Below are 23,178 nucleotides of genomic sequence, written 5' to 3'. Positions count from 1 at the left end.
ATTATTAAAAATCTACATTTTTTTTTCACATTTTGTGATGATGTTGCCTGTCCTGGACCTTCTCCCTAAGTTGATTGAAATCTGATTATTTTGTAATAAGGCCATTAGAAAAATAAATAGGTAGTTTGTTTATGTATGTATGTGTGTATGCATGTGTATGGTGTATGTATGTACACTTAACTGGGGTACAAGCCAGAGAGGCAGAATGGTCAGCTAGAGAACGCAATAAACTAGCACTTTCACCTAACTGGATAAAAGTGTAGTGTGTTTGATGATCATTATAAATTTTGAACCATGAATTCCAGCAAAAATACTCTGCTCTTGTTTCTTTAAGTGGCCAAATATTGATACAATAAATATATGAAGGATTAGTTTGTGAATGTGTAGGAAGTAAAAATTCTTTCTTTTCATAATCCTTTTTCTATATTTTACAAATCTTATTATTTCCATCTGTTCTAAATGACCTCAGAAAGCTCATTAAATATAATATGTATGATTTTCATTACTATAAGTAAACAAGAAATTTACTCATTTAAACAAGAAGTTACCATTTTTAAGAAAATGGCCCATGGATTATTCTATACTTTTACTTTCTAAATCATCATGAGGTCCTGTGATCCTAATTTATCAGATGGTATATATGTTGCCTGATGAGCAATGTAAATCAGGTTATAAAATATAATGCACAATTTGGGTCATATCACATTTTTAAAAAGAGATGACAGGGTCAAAAAAATGTTGATAAAATATAAATAAGTTCTCATTGCCAATAGGATGCAATTTTATATATTTTTTCTTTGGAACCAGTGTTGGGAAACCCACATTTCCTTTTTTTTTGTGTGTGACTTATTGAGGTATACTAGGCATAAATAAAATGTTCTGCATTTTATGTATATGATTAATAAATTGTGCTTAATGTGTATCTCTATTCCAGTAAAGTATAGATTATTTCCATGACTCCTCAAATTTCCTTGAATGTGTTCCCTTACTTATTTGACTGACTTATTTGACCTACTTATTTGACTCTAACATGATAGACTAGTTTTGCTTTTTCTAAAAATCATATCTACTTGTAAAATTGCAATGTGTAATATTTTATATATTAAATTCTACTGTTCAGTGAAAGATTTTATAATTGAACTTTTATGATTTGGTGAGGCTGCAGTAACAAAGAACTACAAATTGAGTAACTTAAACAGAAGACTATTTTTCCACAATGCTAAAAGCTAAAAGTCTAAAATCACAGTATCTGACTTTATTGGTTCCTTTTGAAAGCTCTGAGGGAGAATCTATTTTACGCATCTCTCTGATTCTGATTGCTGTAGGCATTCCTTAGCTTAGAGATGTCATTCTCATTATGCTACTTTGTGTCTTACTTCTGTGCACATCTGGTCCTATGTCCAAATTAGCCCTTTTTAATAAAGACACATTCCTATTGAGTTGGTTTATATTAATCATCTCCCCTTAACTTAATCAACTCCAAATACCTTGTTTTCTGTAAGGTCCAAATGGACAATGGGAGTTAGTACTTCAAATTCCTTGCAGAGGCACAATAGAGCCCATGACAAAAGTTGTCCAGATTATTGTGAATATCAGAACATTGTATTCTGTCCATCGCTACCTAGTTTCCATGTATTAATATAGCACAACTTTTTTAATCCTCATTCTTGGATGCACCTTTTTGTATACATGCATTTTCATATCTCTTAGGTAAAAACATGGAGTGCCTATGCTTCATAAATAGGTAAGTATAATTTAGCAAAACAACTTTTCCAAATAACTCACCAAAGTCACTGAAAAATTTTGTAATTTCACCAGCAATGGATGAGCTTCAGTTGTTCCACACCCTCCCAAAATTTGGATAACCAGGTGTTTTGATTGTATATTTTTTACTTCAGGATGGGGAATGAAGATTTTTCAATATGTGTTTCACATATCAACAATGATTTATAGCATTGTGATGTCTTCATTTTGATATTTCTGAATATTTTTCTTCTAGTCAGAGATTTGTCTTCTCATTTCCTCATGATGACTTTATTTTATTTTACTATATATTTGACTAATTCACAATATATTACAAAAGTTTCACATTAGCAATAAAAGTTTCTGTATATAGTTTATTCAGATTCCTGAAGTTCATGTATACATGTATATGTATATATCTATCTCTCTCTATATATTTTTTATATATTTGTTAGCATTAGAGTTAATGATATAGACTACATGTTTTGTTATGTGTATATGTTAAGTGTTAAACGTAACTATATGTTCATACAAAAAATGCATCCAACATATGATAACATCATATAAAATTTAGCATCTATTTCCAGCTTAAGATAGCATTCATACTATATCATATATACTATATATTTAAGTTATCATATATTCCATCTATCATTTTGTCTAATATCTAAGTTGTTCTGTGACTGCCAATTTGGGAAGGCATTTATTATGAATTCAATTTCTATAACAAATGTTTATAGTTTATAAGTTTTCTTCTGTTTGTATTGCTGGTAAATTTTGCTTTGAAATGAATTTGTCCACTTCATCCAAATTGTTGACTTTAGAGTCACATTCATAAAATGCCTTTTTTAGACTTTTAATAGCTCTGGTATCTATAATTGTGTTTCATCTTTATCCCTAACCTGGCATTTTTTTTTCTTCTATTAAATAGTTTTAGAGGGGAAAGATCAACTTTATCAATCTTTTTAATAACAAACACTTGTCTTTATTTTGTTTTTGGCTGATTTCTATGTTATTGATTTTTACCTTTGTTTCAATCATTTTCTATTTTCTTTAGTTCAATTTAATTTTTTTCTATTTTTAGCTTTTAAGCTTAGATAAGATAATTAATTTAAAACTATTACATTGATTTAGCCTAACAATCTAAATACAAGACTTTTTTCATCCCAATAACTATGTTACATCTTGTTTTCATTCATTTCAAAATATTGACTGATTTCCCTAGTTATTTTTGTGTTTTAGTTTTAAAATTCCAATCATCTTATAATCTCCTATATATTATTTATTGAGTTTAATAAAATATGTGTCATTTGTATAAATAATATGTTTTCATGATTTGAACCTTTTCATCAATATATATTTTGAGAATTCAGGTCTATTAAATGGACCTTAATAGTAAATATTCCGTGAGCAATAAAATAATATATACATAAAAAATGCTATATATTCAGTGTTTGTTGAAGTTCTATTAATAACTGTAAATTTAATCAAGCTGGTTGATTGTGTGATGATATACAAATCTTTAAAAACAACCACAATTTTTTTTGGTCAGTTAGGTCTATCAGTAACTGAGCTAGGAATGTTTATTTCTTTTTCTAAAGATTTATTTATTTATGCATACAGAATTGGGATATAGGCAAGAGGTATGCGGGAGTGAGAGGATTCACCAGAAACATTGTAGGGAACAGAACAGGTAGTTTGACTGACATACAGCTAAGGGGAGCAGCAGGTGGGTCAGGAGATGTCTGCTTGGCTCTCCCCTGGCTGGAGATTGAATTCCTGCTGTAGTAGTTGCAATAGCTTCATGGTTCTTTGCTTTAACCCTCTGTACCACCAGGGAGGGCCCCAGAGATATTTATTTTTTATATAAAACATTTTTTAAAATAACAACATCCTACAGTAATGTCTTTATCATTATTTTCTTGTCTGTCCAGAATTATTCCAAAGAATTCATACACTCAATCACACACACACACACACACACACACACACACATTTATTTTGTTCTTTTTAAAACAAATGTAACCCTAGAAGAGACACAGAAACTTGTGGTATTTGGAAACATGGCCTCTGGAGTCTGCCTCAGGTCATTCACCATTGCGTGCTTCGAGAAAGAACATTTTTGAGTCACTGTAAAATGGGAAGAGTGACAACATTCCTAACCTCAACAGTAGATGTAAATATTAAATTAATATCCATGAAACTCCTAGTAAAGCACATAACAGAAAGCTATTAATATTACCATTATGCACCTTTACAACTACTTCTCACTCACTAAAATAGCACACACATCTATACTTATAGCACTGACTTTTTAATTAAAATTGGATTCCATTTTATTGATGTACTGATTTACTCAATTATCCTCTAATGCTGGAATTTTTAGGTTATCTTTGTACTTTTTCTTTAAAGATTTTATTTATTTATTCATACAGAAATGGGGTACAGTCCAGAGGTTCAGGGCAGCAAGAGGATTCAACAGAGAAAGAATGGGGAGCAGAACAGCCAGATTGGCAAAGTACACTGCTGAGAGGAGCAGCAGGTGAGACAGGAGAGGTCTGCCGTGCCATGTGGATCACGTCAGGGTGGGGATCAAACTTGCAATAAAGTGGCCATGGCTTCGCAGTGTAGCACTCCAACCAGTTGCACCACCAGGGAGGGTCCCTACTTTCTACTTTTATAAGCAGAATTTCAATGAATCAACTTGTGCATGCACACTTGATTTTTTTCAACATAAACGCTGAGGGCTTGCTGAACCAAAGTTATGCTCATTTAACCTTTTGATGTGTATGGTCCCATTTTTTTTTTTATTTTCTACATTTGTTATTGTGTCTTAAAAATGTGTTCCTGGCCCTCCCTTGTCACAGAGCAGGCTTTTAAAGCTCAGTATGGCATGCTAGCCACAGCCACTTCAATGAGAGTTTGATCCCCGCTCCTGAGGTGAACCACAAGGTGAGGCAGACCTCTGCTGACCCGCCCGCTGCTCCCCTCAGCAGTGTACTTGTCAGTCACTCTGTTCTGTTCCCCACTCTGTCTCTGTGAATTCTCTCACGGCCCCTGCACCTCTGGCTTGTACTCCAGTTCCGTATGCATACATAAGTAATCTTAAAAAAAAAAAAAAATGTTCCCTTTAGTTCTGTCATATATTGCTTTGTGTATTTTGAAAATCTGTAATGTGTGCATATTCCTCTGTTTTCATAATTTTTTGATGAATATCATTTTTCTCTATGAAACACCATCTGGTGCAATTATCATTTCCTACTTTGTTAATAAATTAGACATGTAAACTTTCTATATTCTGTATTTTTATGACATTACTTTCCTATACATTGACATTCACTTGTCAATTTCAAAGTGTGCTTATTTTTAAATGCTTAATGGATGGGACCCCTGCTATTTTATGCGGGCTAATTATCTGTGCCTTCAAATTTTTAGGTCAGTTTGTGTTTAAGGTAATTATTGAGATGTGTGTGTGTGTGTGTGTGTGTGTGTGTGTGATTGCTTAGTATATTGCATGTTGCATTGATTTTCTTTTTCATTTTGCCTTTTTTTTTTAAGATGTATTTATTTATTCATACAGAACTAGGGTAACAAGCCAGAGGTGTAGGGGTGGTGAAAGCCTTCACCAGAGACAGAGTGGGGAGCAGAACAGGCAGATCTATGAAGTACACTGCTGAGGGGAGCAGCGGGAGGGTCAGGAGAGGTCTACGATGGGTCACCTTCCCACTGGGCATCGAACTTGCACTGAAGTAGCTGAGGCCAGCTTGCAGTGGTGCCTCCTAACCTTTTTTGCCATCAGGAAGGGTCCTTTCATTGCCTTTTAATTGAGTTATTTTTGATTGAGTTATTGTGAATAGTTTACAACTCTGTATATTATTTAAGGGCATAATTTCACATCCCATCAAATGTGGTACCTTTCACCAAAGCACATGTAACCTTCAACATAGTTCAATGGCCCCCCTCCTCCAATTTGTTTTTCCATTCACTTCCTCTCCAAAAACCTCAATTCCATGATCTACAGATTTCCAGAATATATTTTGGTGTATTGTCTGTTTCTTTGTTTTGTTTCTTTGTATTCCACATCTGAGTGGAATTATCTGGTAGTTGTCTTGATTTATTCTGCTGGAATATTCCCCTTAGTTCTGCCAGTGTTGCTACAAATGGCAAGACTACCTTTTTCTAGTAGCTGATTAGTAATCCATTTTCTATATATTCCACATCTTCTTAATGCACTGATCTGTAATTGGACTTTAGTTGTTTCCATAATGACTTTTGTAAATAGTGTTGTAACAAACATAGAAGTGCATTTATCCTTTATAATTATATTTTCCCACATTCTTCCAGTAGCTATGTAGGAGTGAAATTGCTAAATCATACAAGAGATCTATTTTTAAAAAATATTTATTAGTCACACAGAACTGGGGTACAGGCCAGACATGTGGGGGGTGAGAGGCTTCACCAGAGACAGAGTGGGGAGCAAAACAGGCAGATCGATGAAGTACACTGCTGAGGGAGAGCGGGCATGTCAGCAGAGGTCTGCTGCGCCATGTGGATCTCCTCCAGGGCAGGCGGTGATCAAACTCATGCGAAGTGGCTTAAGCTTCTTAGTGCAGTGCTTTAACCCGCTGAGCCACCAAGGAGGGCCACAAGAGATCTATTTTTTAAGGTTTTAGGAAATCTTTAACTTTTATTAAGGACTGGACCAGTCTATATTCCCAGTGTGTGTGGGTTTACTTTTACTCCACATTCTTGCCCACACTTGTAGTATATGGTCTTGGTTATGTATAGTTCATTCTCATGAGTGTGAGGAACTATGACAATGTGATATTGATTTGCATTTCCCTGATAACAACTGATAATCAATATTGTTTTGCAAGTTCTTTTTGGCATTCTGCCTCATAAATTTAAGCCACCCTGGACTCTAGTCTTAGTCCTGGACTTTGTCTTCAATTAGAAAAGACTGTCCATGCTTTGCCTTGTTTTCTTTCCTTGTTCTGTGATTTGAAATGTATTTCTCAAAGTAATCATAAGTGTCATTTATTTTGTTCATTTTTCAGAGAAATAAACTTTCTATGCCTTTGTCCAATATTTGAAAATTATAATCTCAGTATATTTATTCATACTCTTTAAGTTTTTTTTTTTTTTTGCTTATTACGGAAATACTAATTTAGAATTGTGAACTGGCTGCCTGTCTGTGGGTCCTCATCCGTGTTTAAAATTTAATTGTACCGCAGGCACATGCAAAAGTGTCAATAATGAGTTCATTAACAAAAAGGGAAAGGAAAAGGAACAATCCAGGGACAGAAAGAGAGATTGAGAGATACAAGATAATACAAGGTAATTAGAACATCTTACAGATTGGCTGACTTGGCACTCCAGTAACCAACAGATAGCCCCTAGTCACCTGGTTCTGAGATAGCCATTGCCTCCAAGAGAGAGAGTCATTGTCCAAGAGAGAGCCATTGAAAATGCCTCCCTACTTATACCCCAAAGTCCCAGAATGCCTGCTTAGCTCCACCCTTGGGTCCTTGCAGCTCCTCCTTAGTACTGCTGGGAGTTGTAGTTTCCAATCACTGGAGTAGGGGGTAGAGTCCACAACACTTTGCATAGTTCCTTTGGGACTTCCTTTCCCCTTAACAATCCGCCCCCCCTTTTTGGTTTCATATCACCGTACCTATGGTGGCACAGATCATGGAGTGTAGTCTTAAGAGACAGTTTTCGTAAGGTTTCAAGTGTATGCCAAAGAAGCAGCAGTCACCAGTTACTGGAAAACAGTCCATCATTGTAGGTGAAGAGAAAAAAAAAAAAAACTTGATATATATATATATATATATATATATATAACAGGAACAAGAAAAAACAAATAAAAACTTGTTTCACTTTTCTAAAAATAAGTTCTATCAACCTTGAACCCAACTTAATCCAACAACCTATTTACAAAATCAAGCTAACATTTAACCATTTTTCTATTTTTGCATATAATCACAGGGTAGACTAACCAAACAGCAATTTTTAGTTGGCCTTGTTGGAACACTGCATATAGTATCAGAGCGAACAGACAATGTCTTTAGGAACGTAGGCTTTAGGAACAACATCAGTCTCAGCAGATTCAACCTGGGGTCACCTCTTCTCGAGGTTACCAGGACTCAATGTTTATCTCAGGTTTTCCAGTCCTTCCAATGGAGGCAAGCTTCCTCATCTTCTTTGGAGGTCTTTGGAACCCTATAAACAAAGCAGCAGTTTTCTTCTATTTGGTTCAGCTCTGTTTGAAGTTCCTGGAGAATGCCAAGCAAAGCCACTAAAACACATTGCCAGTTTCTTTAGTTTAAACAGACAGAATACCCTATTGAAGTTATGAAAAAACACACTAATGAATAGTAAAAATTACTACTACAATTTTTATACTGGGTTGATATCAAGGGGAGAGAAGAAATGGAAACAAAAATTAGCTCTGTTGAAAAAAGTTAGAACATTATTGTAGATTCTGGTCATTCAAAGCAAGGAAACTGGCTTTGTATCAAACAAACAAAAATGTCAGTAGTATTTTAAACAAAATTTAGTAAAATCAGTCTATTTGGTTCTTTGTGGAAAATATTTACCCACTGTCAAAAGTTCAATCAATTAGAATCTGTTGATAGCTGTTACTAGAACCAAAAAAAAAGTTGTGTTTTTTCTTTTATTTTCTTCAGTATGTCTGCAAATACCAGACTATTAAATATAGTATGGCAAGACAATGACTAACACACCCACTTTACACACATATCAAATGCATATTATCAAAAAACTTTTTTTACATGTTTAAAAAAATCAAGCTTAACAGTTGTGTTCATGCCAAAGGTTTACCTTTTTCCAAGTGTTAATGCTTACTTCCCAATTTTACTTTACTATGTATATCAAATTAGACAAATTGATCTGAATGCTTTCATCAGAGGGAAAAGAAGAAATTTTGTGGAGTGTCTCAGGAGCTCTACTGAGGTTCCACAAAACTTCCTTCAATGAACCAAATGACAAGCTACCGAACTGCATTTCAATTTAGAATTCTGGGAAGCTTTGTCACAAATATGAAGAAGAAAAAAATAGCAGCAAAGACAATCTGAATTACGTGAAAGCTCCAGTTTAGTTCAGTAGGACAATGTTGACATTCATCCACAGCCTTTTAGTTTTCCTGTTTTCCTTATTTCATAACTAGAGACTCTTAAAAAAAAAACAGAAAAGAAAAAAACTTAATTATTCCAAACTTCCATTTTCCTGACATTGTCAACCCAAGTAAGAGAAATATATATATACACCAATTCAACCTTTTTAAAAACAAATTTGTTACCATGAAGATTACATTGTCATTTGTTAGAGGCACCATCCAAACCAATTTAAAACACCTTGAGGCCAAGACAATTAAACACAAGTAAAAGACATACAACATATAGACACAGACAATATTCTTGGTTATACCACGTGGAATCATAAGTAACTGCAGTTTTACTCATATAGGCCAAATGATTAAAAAGCAAACAAACAAAAAGAAATAGAAGAAAAAATTTCCACGGAAATATCAAGAACAAATCAATTTATTTAAAAAAAATACTGCATAATTGCATGATGTCATTGTTATATTTATGAATGTTTCCAAAGGAAAAAGACTGGTTAGAGCATGCTTGTCATCTCAGGGTCCTTCAGAAAGTATATTTTGAAGTACACTGCTACATTGCTGGAAAAGAAAAAAAAGTTTTTGTCTTTTTCTTAAATAAATATCTCAGGTCCTCAATAGGTTCAAAAGACCAATGGGGTTTCGTCTCTATGTCAGTTCCATCTGGGGCTTTCATCACTCTGGAGTGATGTACCCAGGGTTTTATGCCCGCAAGTTTCAAAGAAGTATGTGTACTCAGTAAAACATCATGTGAACTGGTCCATTTCTCTGACAATTGGCTTTGAGCTCTGCCAACTCTTGAGTGAGACCTGATCTTCAGGTCTGAAGGGATGCAATGGTTCATCAAGAGACATAGACGTCCTCATATGTTTGAATAATTCATTCAAGGAACTCAGATGGATCTTCATTAGCTCTTTGTTCAAGTGCAGAATTTTATTAAAGTTCTTTTGTTTGGGAATTTCCTGCTGCAGCCCTACCAATAAATACTTTATATAGAGCCCCAACATATCCATGTCCCCTTCATTGTGGTCCCAGTTGGGATCTAGCATCAGGATAGCCATGTCTGGTTCTGGGGATTCTACATCCTGTTGGTGGAGGCCATCAGCCTCCTCCCTGGCTTTCTTAAAAATCATCCTTTGCTCATCTGAGGTCAATAAAATTTGCACCATTGACTGGATATCTGCCCAATTAGGGTGGTGAGAGAGAAAGTTAGAGGCAAACAAGTTCACCATCCTCTTAGCATCCTGCCTATAAGAAGGAACAAAGCACCTCCAATTTAGGATGCCTGCTGTACTAAAAGGATTGTGTGACCAAAAGTACCCAGCAGGCTGCCCTTGTGCATTCAAACCACTCCGTGTCATATGTCTAAGAGGGAACTGCCCTACTTTAAGGCAATTCTTATTTCCAAAATGTGTGCCCTGTCGAGTATGGGAAGGAGAAAGCATGATTGTTTCTATTCCAGAGGGCAGTGGATGCTGTGAAGCTTTAGGAGTTTCCACAGGAGCCTTAGGAGTGTCTACAGGAGCCTTAGCAGTTTGCAAAGGAGCCTTAGGAGTTTCCACCAGAGGGGTATTGCTATGCAATGAACAATTCTTTCCTGAAGGGTTTAACGTGTTAAGCAAGTAATAACCCTCCTCTTCTAACTCTGCTCTCCTGCAGTCCTCAGGGAAAGGCTTTCTCCTTCTCTGTGCCATAATAGGATCCTGGGCCATAGCTAATTTATGGGAGACATCTTGTATCTGGGCTTGCATAGCTTATAAATAGAGTCAAGGGCAATTTGATTTTCATTTTTCATGCTGTTAACAACTAAATTAAGGGCCTGTATTTGCTATTTGCTGCTGCTTGTTTTCAGTAAGAGCCTGAATTTGTTGCAAGTTTTCAGTAGAAGAAGCAGAGCTCATTCCATTTCCTCTCACAGAGCCAAAAATGTAAAAAATAATATTGATAGAAAGTATGAAGAAGATACCCAGAAGCACAGACTGCAAAACAGAACTGGCTGGGAAGCCACCCATAGAGAACAAAAGCAACAGCATTTGTCATAAACCAGGTTTCCTCAGATTACTGATATTTATAAAACTGGTGGTGATATGCAATGGAAAAAGGGTACTGAGATTTAAGGCCAGAAGAAAACTGAAAACATAAGCTAGGGTTAAAACTGGTCAAACTCATGGTGGTAAATATCAGCAAGAGCTGAATACAAAGAAGAAAATAATTCTCATGACCTGAAACAAAGAAGCTATGTGTCCTGCAGACCTAATGTACTTACAGTGACTCTTACAAGGTACTTGGGCTGGTCAACCGCGGGTGTAAATTAGTCACATTGGGCACCGAACTGTTACAGGGGTCCTCACCTGTGCTTAAAAATTGATTGTACTGCAGGCATACACAAAGGGTTGATAATGGATTTATTTACAAACGGGGAAAGGAAAAGTTACAACCCAGGGAAAGAGAGATACAAGGTAACTAGAACATCTTACCTTGGCTGACTTGGAACTCCAGTAACCAACTGATAGCCCACAATGACACGGTCCTGAGAGAGGTGTTGCCAAGCCATTGCCCAAGCAAGAGCCATTGAAAATGCCTCCCTACTTATACCCCAAAGTTCCAGAATGCCTGCTTAGCTCCACCCTTGGGTCCTTGCAGTTCTCTCCTTGGTACTCCTTGGGAGTTGTAGTTTCCAATCACTGGAGTAGGGGGTGGAGTCCACAAAACTCTGCAGAGTTCCCTTAGGACATCCTTCCCCTTAACAGTATTAGCAATTATCATGAACAGGAGAGTAACATTATTTAATTTGTTGAACAAAATATTTCTTATTTATTATAGCCACGTATAATGTGACAGAAAATAAACATAAAATAAATTGAACTTATAAGGTCCTTTATTTAGAAAACTCGATAAATCATTTCTATAATATCTGTATGTTAAATTTTTATTCAGTAAAAAAATTAGATGATTTTCTACAATAACATCTCTTTGGTGTTTAAAATTGAATATAATTTATGACAATATTTAATTACATATGTGTTAGTATTTTTATTTTTGAAGATGAAGTTCAAGACCTTATGACTGAAATACAAATGGGAAATGGAATTGAAAAATATTTTTAAATAGGAGAGATGTAAATGTACAAAAAGGGATAATAGGGCACAAACTATAATAACTTCTTGAACCTTCTTAAGGGTTGAACTGTTAAGTATTTTGATGACTGCAGTTCATAATCTTCATAAACACATTTTCATATCAAATAAAATATTTTAATATTTAAGGAGCTCAGAACATTGGTGGTACATGTTTAGCCTTATTGATTTTGAGTTTAAGAGCCTGTATTTGCAGTGAAAATGTGAAAGCTGTGCTTTATTTAATATAGTTATAAACACAAGTGAAAGCCTAACAACAATTAATTAATTTCAATATCTTGCTGCAAAGTTATTTCAATTAAAATTGTCTCAATCTTTCTATTCAGACAAATAAGTTCAACTACTTGTAAATTCTTAAATTTATCTTAATTTTATGTATAACAAGATGTCATTCAGGTATGACACACTACCTGAACCCCAACCTCCAATTTGGACTTTGTGTCTCCTTTTCTGTGTACTGATAGAGCTTTCTGGGCATTATTTTTTAAAATAAAGATTTATTTATTTATGCATACAGAACTGGGGTACTGGACAGGGGTGGTGAGAGGATTCACCAGAGACAGAGTGGGGAGCAGAACAGGCTGACTGATGAAATACACTGCTGAGGGGAGCAGGGGGTGGGTCAGGAGAGGTCTGCTGCACATGTGGATCACTACCTGTGCAGGCGGGGATCGAACTCATGCGGAAGTGGCTTTAGCTTCTTAGTGCTGTGCTTTAACCTGCTACGCCACCAATAGGGCCTTCCTGGGCATATTGTTTTTTTTTAAAATTCACTTAATTTACGGAATTATAAGACAATTATGTTGACTTTTTTCCCCCATTTTACTTTAAATACCATGACATTATTATTAATGGTATGTTTTTATCCATTGTAGTTTCCAGTATAAAATAGTTTATTTGTTAAATAAACACACAAATAAATTGTTTCTTTATCACAATTTGCATATAAAAGATTGTTCTATTTGGACTACAAAACAAATAATTGGATGCTAACTATATTTTTTTATCTTCTCTCACAGGCTCTAAAATCTGATCTACAATGGAAAAATTTCTTTTTTATCTGTTTTTCATTGGCATAGCAGTGAAAGCTCAGATCTGTCCAAAGCGTTGTGTCTGTCAGATTTTGTCTCCTAATCTCGCAACCCTTTGTGCCAAGAAAGGGCTTTTATTTGTTCCACCAAACATTGACAGAAGAACTGTGGAATTGCGGTTGGCAGACAATTTTGTTACAAATATTAAAAGGAAAGATTTTGCCAATATGACCAGCTTGGTGGACCTAACTCTATCCAGGAATACAATAAGTTTTATTACACCTCATGCTTTTGCTGACTTACGAAATTTGAGGGCATTACATTTGAATAGCAACCGATTGACTAAAATTACAAATGATATGTTCAGTGGGCTTTCCAATCTCCATCATTTGATATTGAACAACAATCAACTGACTTTAATTTCTTCTACAGCATTTGATGATGTTTTTGCCCTTGAGGAGCTGGATCTGTCCTATAATAATTTAGAAACTATTCCTTGGGATGCTGTTGAGAAGATGGTCAGCTTGCACACCCTTAGTTTGGATCACAATATGATTGATAACATTCCTAAAGGGACTTTCTCCCACTTGCACAAGATGACTCGACTAGATGTGACATCAAATAAACTGCAGAAGCTACCACCTGACCCTCTCTTTCAGCGAGCTCAGGTACTAGCAACCTCAGGAATCATAAGCCCGTCTACTTTTGCATTAAGTTTTGGTGGAAATCCTTTGCATTGCAATTGTGAATTGTTGTGGTTGAGGCGTCTATCTAGAGAAGATGACTTAGAGACCTGTGCTTCTCCAGCACTTTTGACTGGCCGCTACTTTTGGTCAATTCCTGAAGAGGAGTTTTTGTGTGAACCTCCTCTCATTACGCGTCATACACATGAGATGAGAGTTCTGGAGGGTCAAAGGGCAACGTTGAGGTGCAAAGCTAGGGGAGATCCTGAACCTGCAATTCATTGGATTTCTCCTGAAGGGAAGCTTATTTCAAATGCAACAAGATCGCTGGTGTATGACAATGGGACACTTGATATTCTTATAACAACTGTAAAGGATACAGGTGCTTTTACCTGCATTGCTTCCAATCCTGCTGGGGAAGCAACACAAACGGTGGATCTTCATATAATTAAGCTTCCCCACATAGTAAACAGTACAAACCACATCCATGAACCTGATCCTGGTTCTTCAGATATCTCAACTTCGACTAAGTCGGGTTCTAATGCGAGCAGTAGTAATGGTGATACTAAAATGAGTCAAGATAAAATTGTGGTGGCAGAAGCAACATCCTCTACAGCACTACTTAAATTTAATTTTCAAAGAAATATCCCTGGAATACGTATGTTTCAAATCCAGTACAATGGTACTTATGATGACACCCTTGTTTACAGGTAAGAAAATGAAAGCAACTTTTTGTAATTAATATGGATCTTAGTGTAGAGCTTCTTCATGTATCACTGATATTTTTTTAGTGGGCAATACTACTCATATTGTAATTTTTGTACTTCATTTGTTAAAGTGTATAATGTATAAAGCTTGTGAAAGGTGAATACATGTGGGGAGATATGTTGAATGGTCTTATTTTTAGAGAGTTCAACTACATATTTAATTTTATGCTTACTTACTTTTTTCCCCTCATCTAAGAGATGTGACTATCAGAGAACAAGATTGATTTATTTAAAAAAAATAATAAAAACATACCAGAACTTACACATCCACATGAGTGTTCTTTCCTTCAAGGAAGTCACGTTGGGAGGCTATACCATTATCCCAATGATGCTGCCATTGCTCAAAGCACTTTTGGAATTATCTTTAGAATCTCGTCATACTATTTTGAATATCCTCAGTGGTGGCAAATCTTCGTCTTTTGAGGGTGAATTTGAATTTTGGAAACAAGCAAAAGCCATTTGGAGCCAAGTCTTGTGAATAAGGTGGGTGATCAAGATGGATATTGCCATTTTTGGTCAAAAATAGGATGTAACTATAAAATAATGAGACTGATTATTTTGAGTGATTGGGTTATGTGCATGTGTGTTGTCTCATATATACTGGTTCTTAAGACAGTTCCAAAGAGAAAGTTTACAGATATTTTGAGCAGTGAAAGTATCACTGGAGTTGACTATGTAATCTCCAGGTAAGGACATTGATGGAGAATTTGCATCTAGCTAAAGAATTTCTGGTATGTTTTTCTAAAGTTCAGCCTCATTGATTTATAGTCACATCTTGTCCACTATTTGGTTGGGAGTATACATTTTACCCCTCCATATAATTTCACTTGTGACAGACCAGTATACCTCCTAGGAATTTATACATAATTATGACTTTGAAATATATGCATGTATATATTTTTAAGCTTTTCTGAAATCAGATCAATGCAGTTCATAAAGGCCCAGTGAATTCAGGGAGATAATTTGATATTCTCTTATGTATGAAAATGAGATAAAACTTTAAAAATAACCATGGACTGATAAGAAAAAATAAAACTGGCCTAACTAGCCATGTGTTGATCCTGGGCAAGGCTCTATTTGGCTGAATTTTAAATTCCTCATGTTTAAAAGGGATTTATTAAACAGTTTCTAATAATCCTCTCATCACTAAATGAATGATAGGTAGATGATGATGCAGGCACTTTAATCTGAAGTAGTTTCTCTGATCATAGCTCTTCACCTGGGCTATGAATTACTTAACTAATTGTCAATGACAAATATCACTCCTACTTCCCACCTTCTTGCAACAGTTAAAACATTTTATCTATTTTAAACACTAGCTCCATGAAGTAGGTCAGTATCTATTTTCCAGATTCCCATATTTATTCCTGAGAGGACAATTAAATTCTATGTGACTTTGAGGAAATTGCTTGAGTTCCTAACCCTAATGTTTGTCATGTATAAATAATGACAAGATGTCACACAGTCATTGTAAAGATTAAATTATAATGTATACAAAGTACTTAATAATACCTGGCATTTATCATGCCCTAGCTAAGTGATCATGACTTCAATTACAAATGCATAACCATGGTCTAAAAATATCCTAGTGCACTTAGAACACATTATTAAGTTGCATAACAACATTACATTGCCAACTTTTAAATTTCTTAAAACTCACACTCACAGAAAAAAATGTAATATCAAACCATTTTTTTTTCTTTTTCCCCAAATCAAATCTAAGTTTAGGTCGTATTTTGGCTGCTACTGAGAAAACAAAAAAGTATTTGGAAGGAATATTCACAGGAATTTTTTTATGATATCATAGAATCAGAGTTGTCTGTAAAACCTTATCAAACTTTAAAAACTATATCTGAAAGAAATTGTCGCCAGTGCACAATGGGATGGACGAGGTCTTTATGTTCTGGTCAATGGTTTTGCCCTGTTTATATTTCCAGGATGGTATTGCTCATACATTTACATCAACCTCATTTATCACTAAAAATACTAGAGAACAAATGTTGAAAGTAGAAGAGAGCTGAGATCTATCAATAAAGTATTTTAATCTTAGTAATTATCTTAGTTATTAGTGATAGATTTACTGGCTACCATTCCACAGCAACTTATAAGTGATTTGGAAAATAAATATTCTGAAATGCATTTCCATTTTGGTTTCTAATATGATTGTCAGTGTTTTCCCTTCCTTCAAATTGGCTTTTAGTCACAGAGGTGTTGTAAGTGCTAAATGGATTTGTTTAGTAGTCAGATAATGTCACAGTCACACCTTTCAAAAACAATTTGTCATAAATGATTCCGTAGCAGTGGCTTTTATTAGGAGTTCTGCTTTGCCAAGCAATGTAATTAGTAAGCTTGTCAGGGCATGGAGAAGACACCATTAATATAATGCCTACTCCAACAATGACTTTTAGCCATTTTAACTGAGTCGGTATCAGACTAGATCATTTTCCCATATTTCATAGCTGTTATAAATGTGCTTATCTTAATGAGTCCTGAGATGAAACAAAACTGAAGTCATAATGATGCTCTATGTAGATATTGTGCTTTGTTTGTAACATTAATACAGATTCCATTGTCCTTCAGAATGATACCTCCTACAAGCAAAACCTTTCTTGTCAATAACCTGGCTGCTGGAACTATGTATGACCTGTGTGTCTTGGCAATATATGATGATGGTATCACTTCCCTCACTGCCACAAGAGTCGTGGGTTGCATCCAGTTTACTACGGAACAGGACTATGTACGATGCCATTTCATGCAATCCCAGTTTTTGGGAGGCACCATGATTATCATTATTGGTGGAATAATTGTAGCATCTGTGTTGGTTTTCATCATCATTCTAATGATCCGGTATAAGGTTTGTAACAATAATGGGCAACACAAGGTCACCAAGGTCAGCAACGTCTACTCTCAAACGAATGGGGCTCAAATACAAGGCTGCAGTGTAGCACTGCCCCAGTCCGTGTCCAAACAAGCGGTGGGGCATGAGGACAATGCCCAGTGCTGTAAAGTTGCCAATGACAATGTGATACCATCAGAAACCTGTTCGAGTCAGGACTCCTCCACCACTACCTCTGCTTTGCCTCCTACCTGGACTTCAAGCACTTCTGTGTCCCAGAAGCAGAAAAGAAAGACTGGCACAAAGCCAAGTACGGAACCACAGAGTGAGGCTGTCACAAATGTTGAGTCCCAAAACACTAATAGGAACAACTCAACTGCATTGCAGTTAGCTAGTCGACCTCCTGATTCTGTCACAGAGGGGCCCACATCTAAAAGAGCACATTCTAAGTCAAGTAAGTTTCTCACTTTCCCTGCTGAGAGATCCAGAACAAGGCACAGGTACTCTCAGAATGGAGAATTAAAGGGATGTTATTGTTATATTAACTCGCCAAATGCATGTGGAGTGTTTTCTAAAAGAAGCTTGTCTATGAGCGGGGTGTTTATGCTGCCTAATGATTCTAATGGGCATAGTGGAAAAGCAGTTTGTTCAAAATTCTGAGTGCATATTGGAAAGCACTGTACAACCTACTTTTTTTTTTTTAATAAAGAGTTATTTTAAGAACTCACATGAGCAGTTGAAATTTGATGTTCCAGCAGGACCTAAAAGAGTCAAGTTGTATAAGCCTTCTAGAGTAAAATTTTATGTATATACATCTATATTCACACACATATGTTGTCACAGATATATGTGTATGAATATATACGTCAGAAGAAAATGGATTAGGAGAAAAAAAGCATCCCATAGAGCAGTGCCTTCCTCTATTCTAAGACTGGCTTTCAAGATCTGCAATAGCAGATAATAAAATGAAAGGGAAAAATAAATTATTGCATAAATAATAACATTTTTCCGGTCTTACAAAATGACCACCTGTATATATTTTTGAATAATAGATTGTATATTTTATTTTAACAATAGTGGTGCTTGTTTCCAGGAAAATACTGTAGAGAACAACTCTGTGTTTTATGTAATTTAAAATAAAATATTTGATAAGTTTTCAGAGACAATGTTAAAATAATTACCCTTCTAAATTACATTCTTGAATCAATGCGTTAGTCATAAAATAATTCTCATTTCTGAGATAGATTTTTCAGTGGGAAACATAAGAAAATGAAATTGATTTGCTTTCATTAAAAAAAAAAAAAATCTGGTCCTCCCTGGTGGCGCAGTATTAAAGCACTGCACTAAGAAGCTTAAGCCACTTCCACGTGGGTTCTATCCGCCTGCCCTGGAGGAGATCCACGTGGTGAGGCAGACCTCTCCTAACCCACCCACTGCTCCCCTCAGCAGTGTACTTCGTCGATCTGCCTGTTCTGCTCCCCGCTCTGTCTCTGGTGAATCCTCTCACCCTCCGCATCTCTGGCATGTACCCCAGTTCTGTATGAATAAATAAATAAATCTTAAAAAAATCTAATTCAGTTTTAAATCACTGTTTCATAAGCATATATCTGGACATAAAATGCTGTTTTCATTCAATACACATTTGCTGATTGAATAAGTTTTATATTTTTCTTAATGCAAGGTAAAAATGGAGATAAAAATACAAAACTGACTATCAAATGGGTGTTTATTTTTATTAGGAACTAAAACAAAGAACTTCTAATGGAGTCCTTATTACTTTTATAAGCAATATAGTCATTGCTCATTAACCAGACAGTGGTTTCATTTTTCCCTTTTGCACTCTAATTCTGAGTTAGAATGTGTTTTTCTTAGAGTAAATGTGTTTATTTTTTTAAACACAACCTATGATAAGTTTAATTAGAAATCATGACATTTAGTGGGAATACGTCATTAACAAGAGATTTTAAATGTTGTTAGACATAATTAAGCACTTCCAGAAATCAAGGTCTATAGGGAAATGATTTTATCTACTCTTTAAAAAAAAATATATGCCAACAAAGATATATGCTGAACAAGTTTAAGGTTAAAGGTTTTTTTTTTATTTTCTATTTGAGAATAAGGCTCATGTGAGAACCCCACAAATAGTATGTTAGCCTTATTGTAAAGATGTAGGAACTGTAGTTACATCAAGAGTTCTCTAGAATAAGTCAAACACATAGTAAATGTTGATTAACTCTTTCAGATTACTTGAAATCCATTTAAGGCATGATAAAGAATGTGGATGATGAGTTTAATTTCCTCCTACTAGAGGCTTATATATAAAGATTTGGCTAATTTTAACTGGACAGAGGCATATCTTAATCAGCCCCCATGAGTCTCCTGGTGAGGACTGCATGAGATCTTATGTGTGACAGTTATTTTGTAAAATAAAAAAAACAGTACTCAAAGTGAAAGATGCTTTCAACACAATTTGTGTAATAATGTTCTAATCACAACTAGATATTTTTAAATTAACATTACAAAATTCTTCACAAGGTAGCTGATTCACAAAACATAAAAGATTGTTTATCCTTCCTAGTTTTTATGTACAACATACATAGTACTTTTAAATCCTGAATATATGTGAATATTTCAAGGCTTATAAAAACAGGAATCCAAAAAAGGAATTTCAGGCATTATAAAGTATAAGAGCAAGTGAGCTTTAACATCAGACAACACAAATAGTTGCTAGAATATCTATCGAAGTCACTAATTAACTATTTTTGTCTTTCCTTTTAGCTTGTATTTTTTAAATCAATGCCCTGCTTATGTTTTTACTGGATCGTTAATTACATATCTTTTATTTCTCAAAGCATTTAAACTCCGATACAAAATCACCTTTTTTTTTTTTTTTTGCTAAAGCACTTTAAATTTTTATTAATTTTACAAGGCAGTTGTTAGGGTATATTAACCTAATGCTTTAGCATGTGTTCTTAGAAGTGATAAGGGCTGACTGCCTGTCTTTTTGAGAAATCAAATTTGGCCTATGAAGAGAATCAGTTTTTATTTTTTTTTAAAGTGCATGAAGAAATTTTTGTTCAGCTTCACTGTGAAGAGTTTGCAAACTAATTTCTAGGGATGTTGGGTTTGATTAAAGTTTTCTGGGACAGTGTCTAAGCACAGTAGTTACTCAGATAAGCAAAGAGATAAAGAAAGGAATGGGAGCAGGGAAGAAAGACTTTTGATTAATTAGTACAATGGTGATAAGTGATCCAGATATAGGACTACTAGCAAGAATTTATTTTTTCCTATATTTCTTGTATTTCTCATGTTTATACATAGCAATAAAAGGCAGCAAGATCATTTGGATTATTTACCCTTTCTTGTTTTTAATTATTTTTCTTTCATGTTTAGCTATTTAAACTATGACTTTATCTTGTTCAATATGAAAACAAATAATGTATTTACAAATAATTATACCATTTATTCTTTAAAATTATGTGTGTTCCTATGGTGATTTCTGTTCCGATTCAGTAATTGTCTCTCGATTTGAAAATGTACAATTATTCATAAATTAAGTCTTTTAAATATACAATGCTTTCAAAATATAAGATTTAAGTTTCAAAAAGTGATGACAAAAAAATATTGCCTTAAAGTCCTAAGGGGAAACAAGGTTAGTTTTGATCAATATTATTTATTTTGTTGTCTAAAAGTAAATTAATACAGAGTTATGTTACATATAATATAGTAGATACAGAAGCATTCTTACTATGTCCGATTTATTTTTTCTCTGAATACTAATATGGTCAGAAGTTAAGCTGAGGTCTTAGTAAGCTTAACTTAGTATCATATTTAAAGATTGTTGATTTTTAGTTGCTTTGTAAATGTTTTACAAAGAACTTTTTAAAAGTATTATAGCCATCTATAAGAAGTTCATATATAAATATGATTTATATAAATAAATATAACAAGTTCATAATATAAATACTACATATTTTCTCCACAAATATTTAAAGAATTTTTTAAAATTAAATGCATTCCATTTGTCACAAGAATCTTTTTATTTTGTGAAATATTTTCTACTTTTTAAAGCACACATAAAGTAATTCTTTTAAATTATTTTATCTATTTTGTTTACCTGTGTTTATAGGAAGGAATACTAAAATTTATTAACAACATTGTTAACAATAATAGGGCAATTATTATAAAATTTATATTAATTGTTTTTTAGTTCCCAAATTTTAGTATTTACCTGTTTGTTCATATCAGTAAATTTAACACCCAGTCATTAAAATGTCAATCATTTTAAAAATTAGAAAACATAAATTGTCTTGCTATACATGAAATTGTGGAAATATATGGGATTTTTTTCCAAGAAGAAATGAGTCCATTTCTTTTTTTTCCTCAGCATGACTGAATTCCAATTCCATTTTGCAGTGTTAAGAAAGCAATGCATACCTGTACTAAATGAAATGAAGCTATATGTTTTACCTTGCTAAACTATCACTTTAACGATGTGTAGAGGTAGAGACATTTCTAGTGAGTATACATTAATTTGGGGAAAAATGTGTATGGGTGTATGGGGGAGGTTTGGACACGAGAATTTTTTTTTTTTAAGATTTATTTATTCATACAGAACTGGGTTACAGGCCAGACATGCAGAGGGTGAGAGGATTCACCATAGACAGAGTGGGGAGCAGAACAGGCAGATTGACTAAGTACACTGCTGAGGGGAGCAGTGGGCGGGTCAGGAGAGGTCTGCCCTGTGCCATGTGGATCTCCTCCAGGACAGGCAGGGATCAAACTCATGCAGAAGTGACTTAAGCTTCTTAGTTCTGTGCTTTAACCCACTGTGCTACCAGGGAGGGCCTGAAAGTCATTTTTCCCCCCTTTCTGCCAGGTTGAAAATAACAGGGAGGTAATCATAATGATATGTCACATTATAATGTTAATGTGATAAATGTTAGTGAATTTATGGATAGAAATTTTCATTTTTTAAATTGCATTATATTAGTGAAAATTAATGAGTGGAGTTTTATAATAGTATTAGAACTCTGTCTTTCAGAATACTCAGTTCTTTCTCTCCCATCCTAGGTAAATGCTTGTGGCATTTGCAAAATACAATTATCTTTATCTTTAACTTTTTTTTTTTAACAGAAACAATCCTTGTAGTGGTAAAAACATCACTTAAAAGGAAATTATGGAAACCATTATGATTGAGTCATCCTAAAAATATGATGTTATTGAATGTAGGAGATTGAGTCATCCTAAAAATATGATGTTATTGAATGTAGGAATAGTTTATAATTGGGAGTATATTTACATGTAATAGTTTATAATTGGGAGTATATTTACATGTGAGATTACCACATGAATATTAATTAATATATAATTTTATCAAAATGCACATGATAAATATAAAGAAATATTTAAGGCACCATTGTCTTCTGATTTCGTTCAGTTCTTCAAAGTCACAGTTTAAGAAATGAAGTTACGATTGAATAAAATTAATATACTGCGTATAATTATGTCTATCCATCTATAAATATATCATTTGTAGATATATTGGTACATATGCTTATATATCAATTAGTTAAAACTTGAGTTTTCTTTCTATTACATGGGTTATATCTCATGGACCAAAATTAGATTTAAATGGACTGTCAGGTATCTCCAAGAACAATTGCAAACTGACTATCAGATTTCCTGGGATATCAACTCTCTAGTGAAAATCTATTTTTCTAAACTTCCTAATGATAACTGTCTCTACAACTTTTCTAATCATATTCATTCTTTTGTAAATAGGTAATAGTTATGTTCCTGAATTATAAAAACAAAGATGACTTTCAAATACATTC

The 23,178-nt window shown here is 34.4% G+C and overlaps 1 protein-coding gene across 7 annotated transcripts in view; it reads left to right on the top strand.

Moving 5' to 3' along the window:
• LRFN5 (leucine rich repeat and fibronectin type III domain containing 5) overlaps positions 1–23,178 on the top strand; it is a 213,273-nt gene that overhangs the window by 184,164 nt on the left and 5,931 nt on the right. For all 7 annotated transcript variants that reach the window (XM_012724601.1, XM_012724602.1, XM_012724605.1 and 4 more), the window contains 2 exons: positions 13,044–14,448; positions 17,086–17,795. In XM_012724601.1, the coding sequence (XP_012580055.1) occupies positions 13,064–14,448; positions 17,086–17,795 (2,095 nt within the window). In that variant the 5' untranslated portion in view covers positions 13,044–13,063. The remainder of the gene's footprint in view (positions 1–13,043; positions 14,449–17,085; positions 17,796–23,178) is intronic.

Source organism: Condylura cristata, unplaced genomic scaffold (genome assembly GCF_000260355.1).
Source record: "Condylura cristata isolate star-nosed mole 26May11 unplaced genomic scaffold, ConCri1.0 scaffold00013, whole genome shotgun sequence".
NCBI classification, from domain to species: domain Eukaryota; kingdom Metazoa; phylum Chordata; class Mammalia; order Eulipotyphla; family Talpidae; genus Condylura; species Condylura cristata.
Note: the sequence above shows the minus strand (reverse complement) of the source record. Positions and strands in the feature narration are given on the sequence as shown.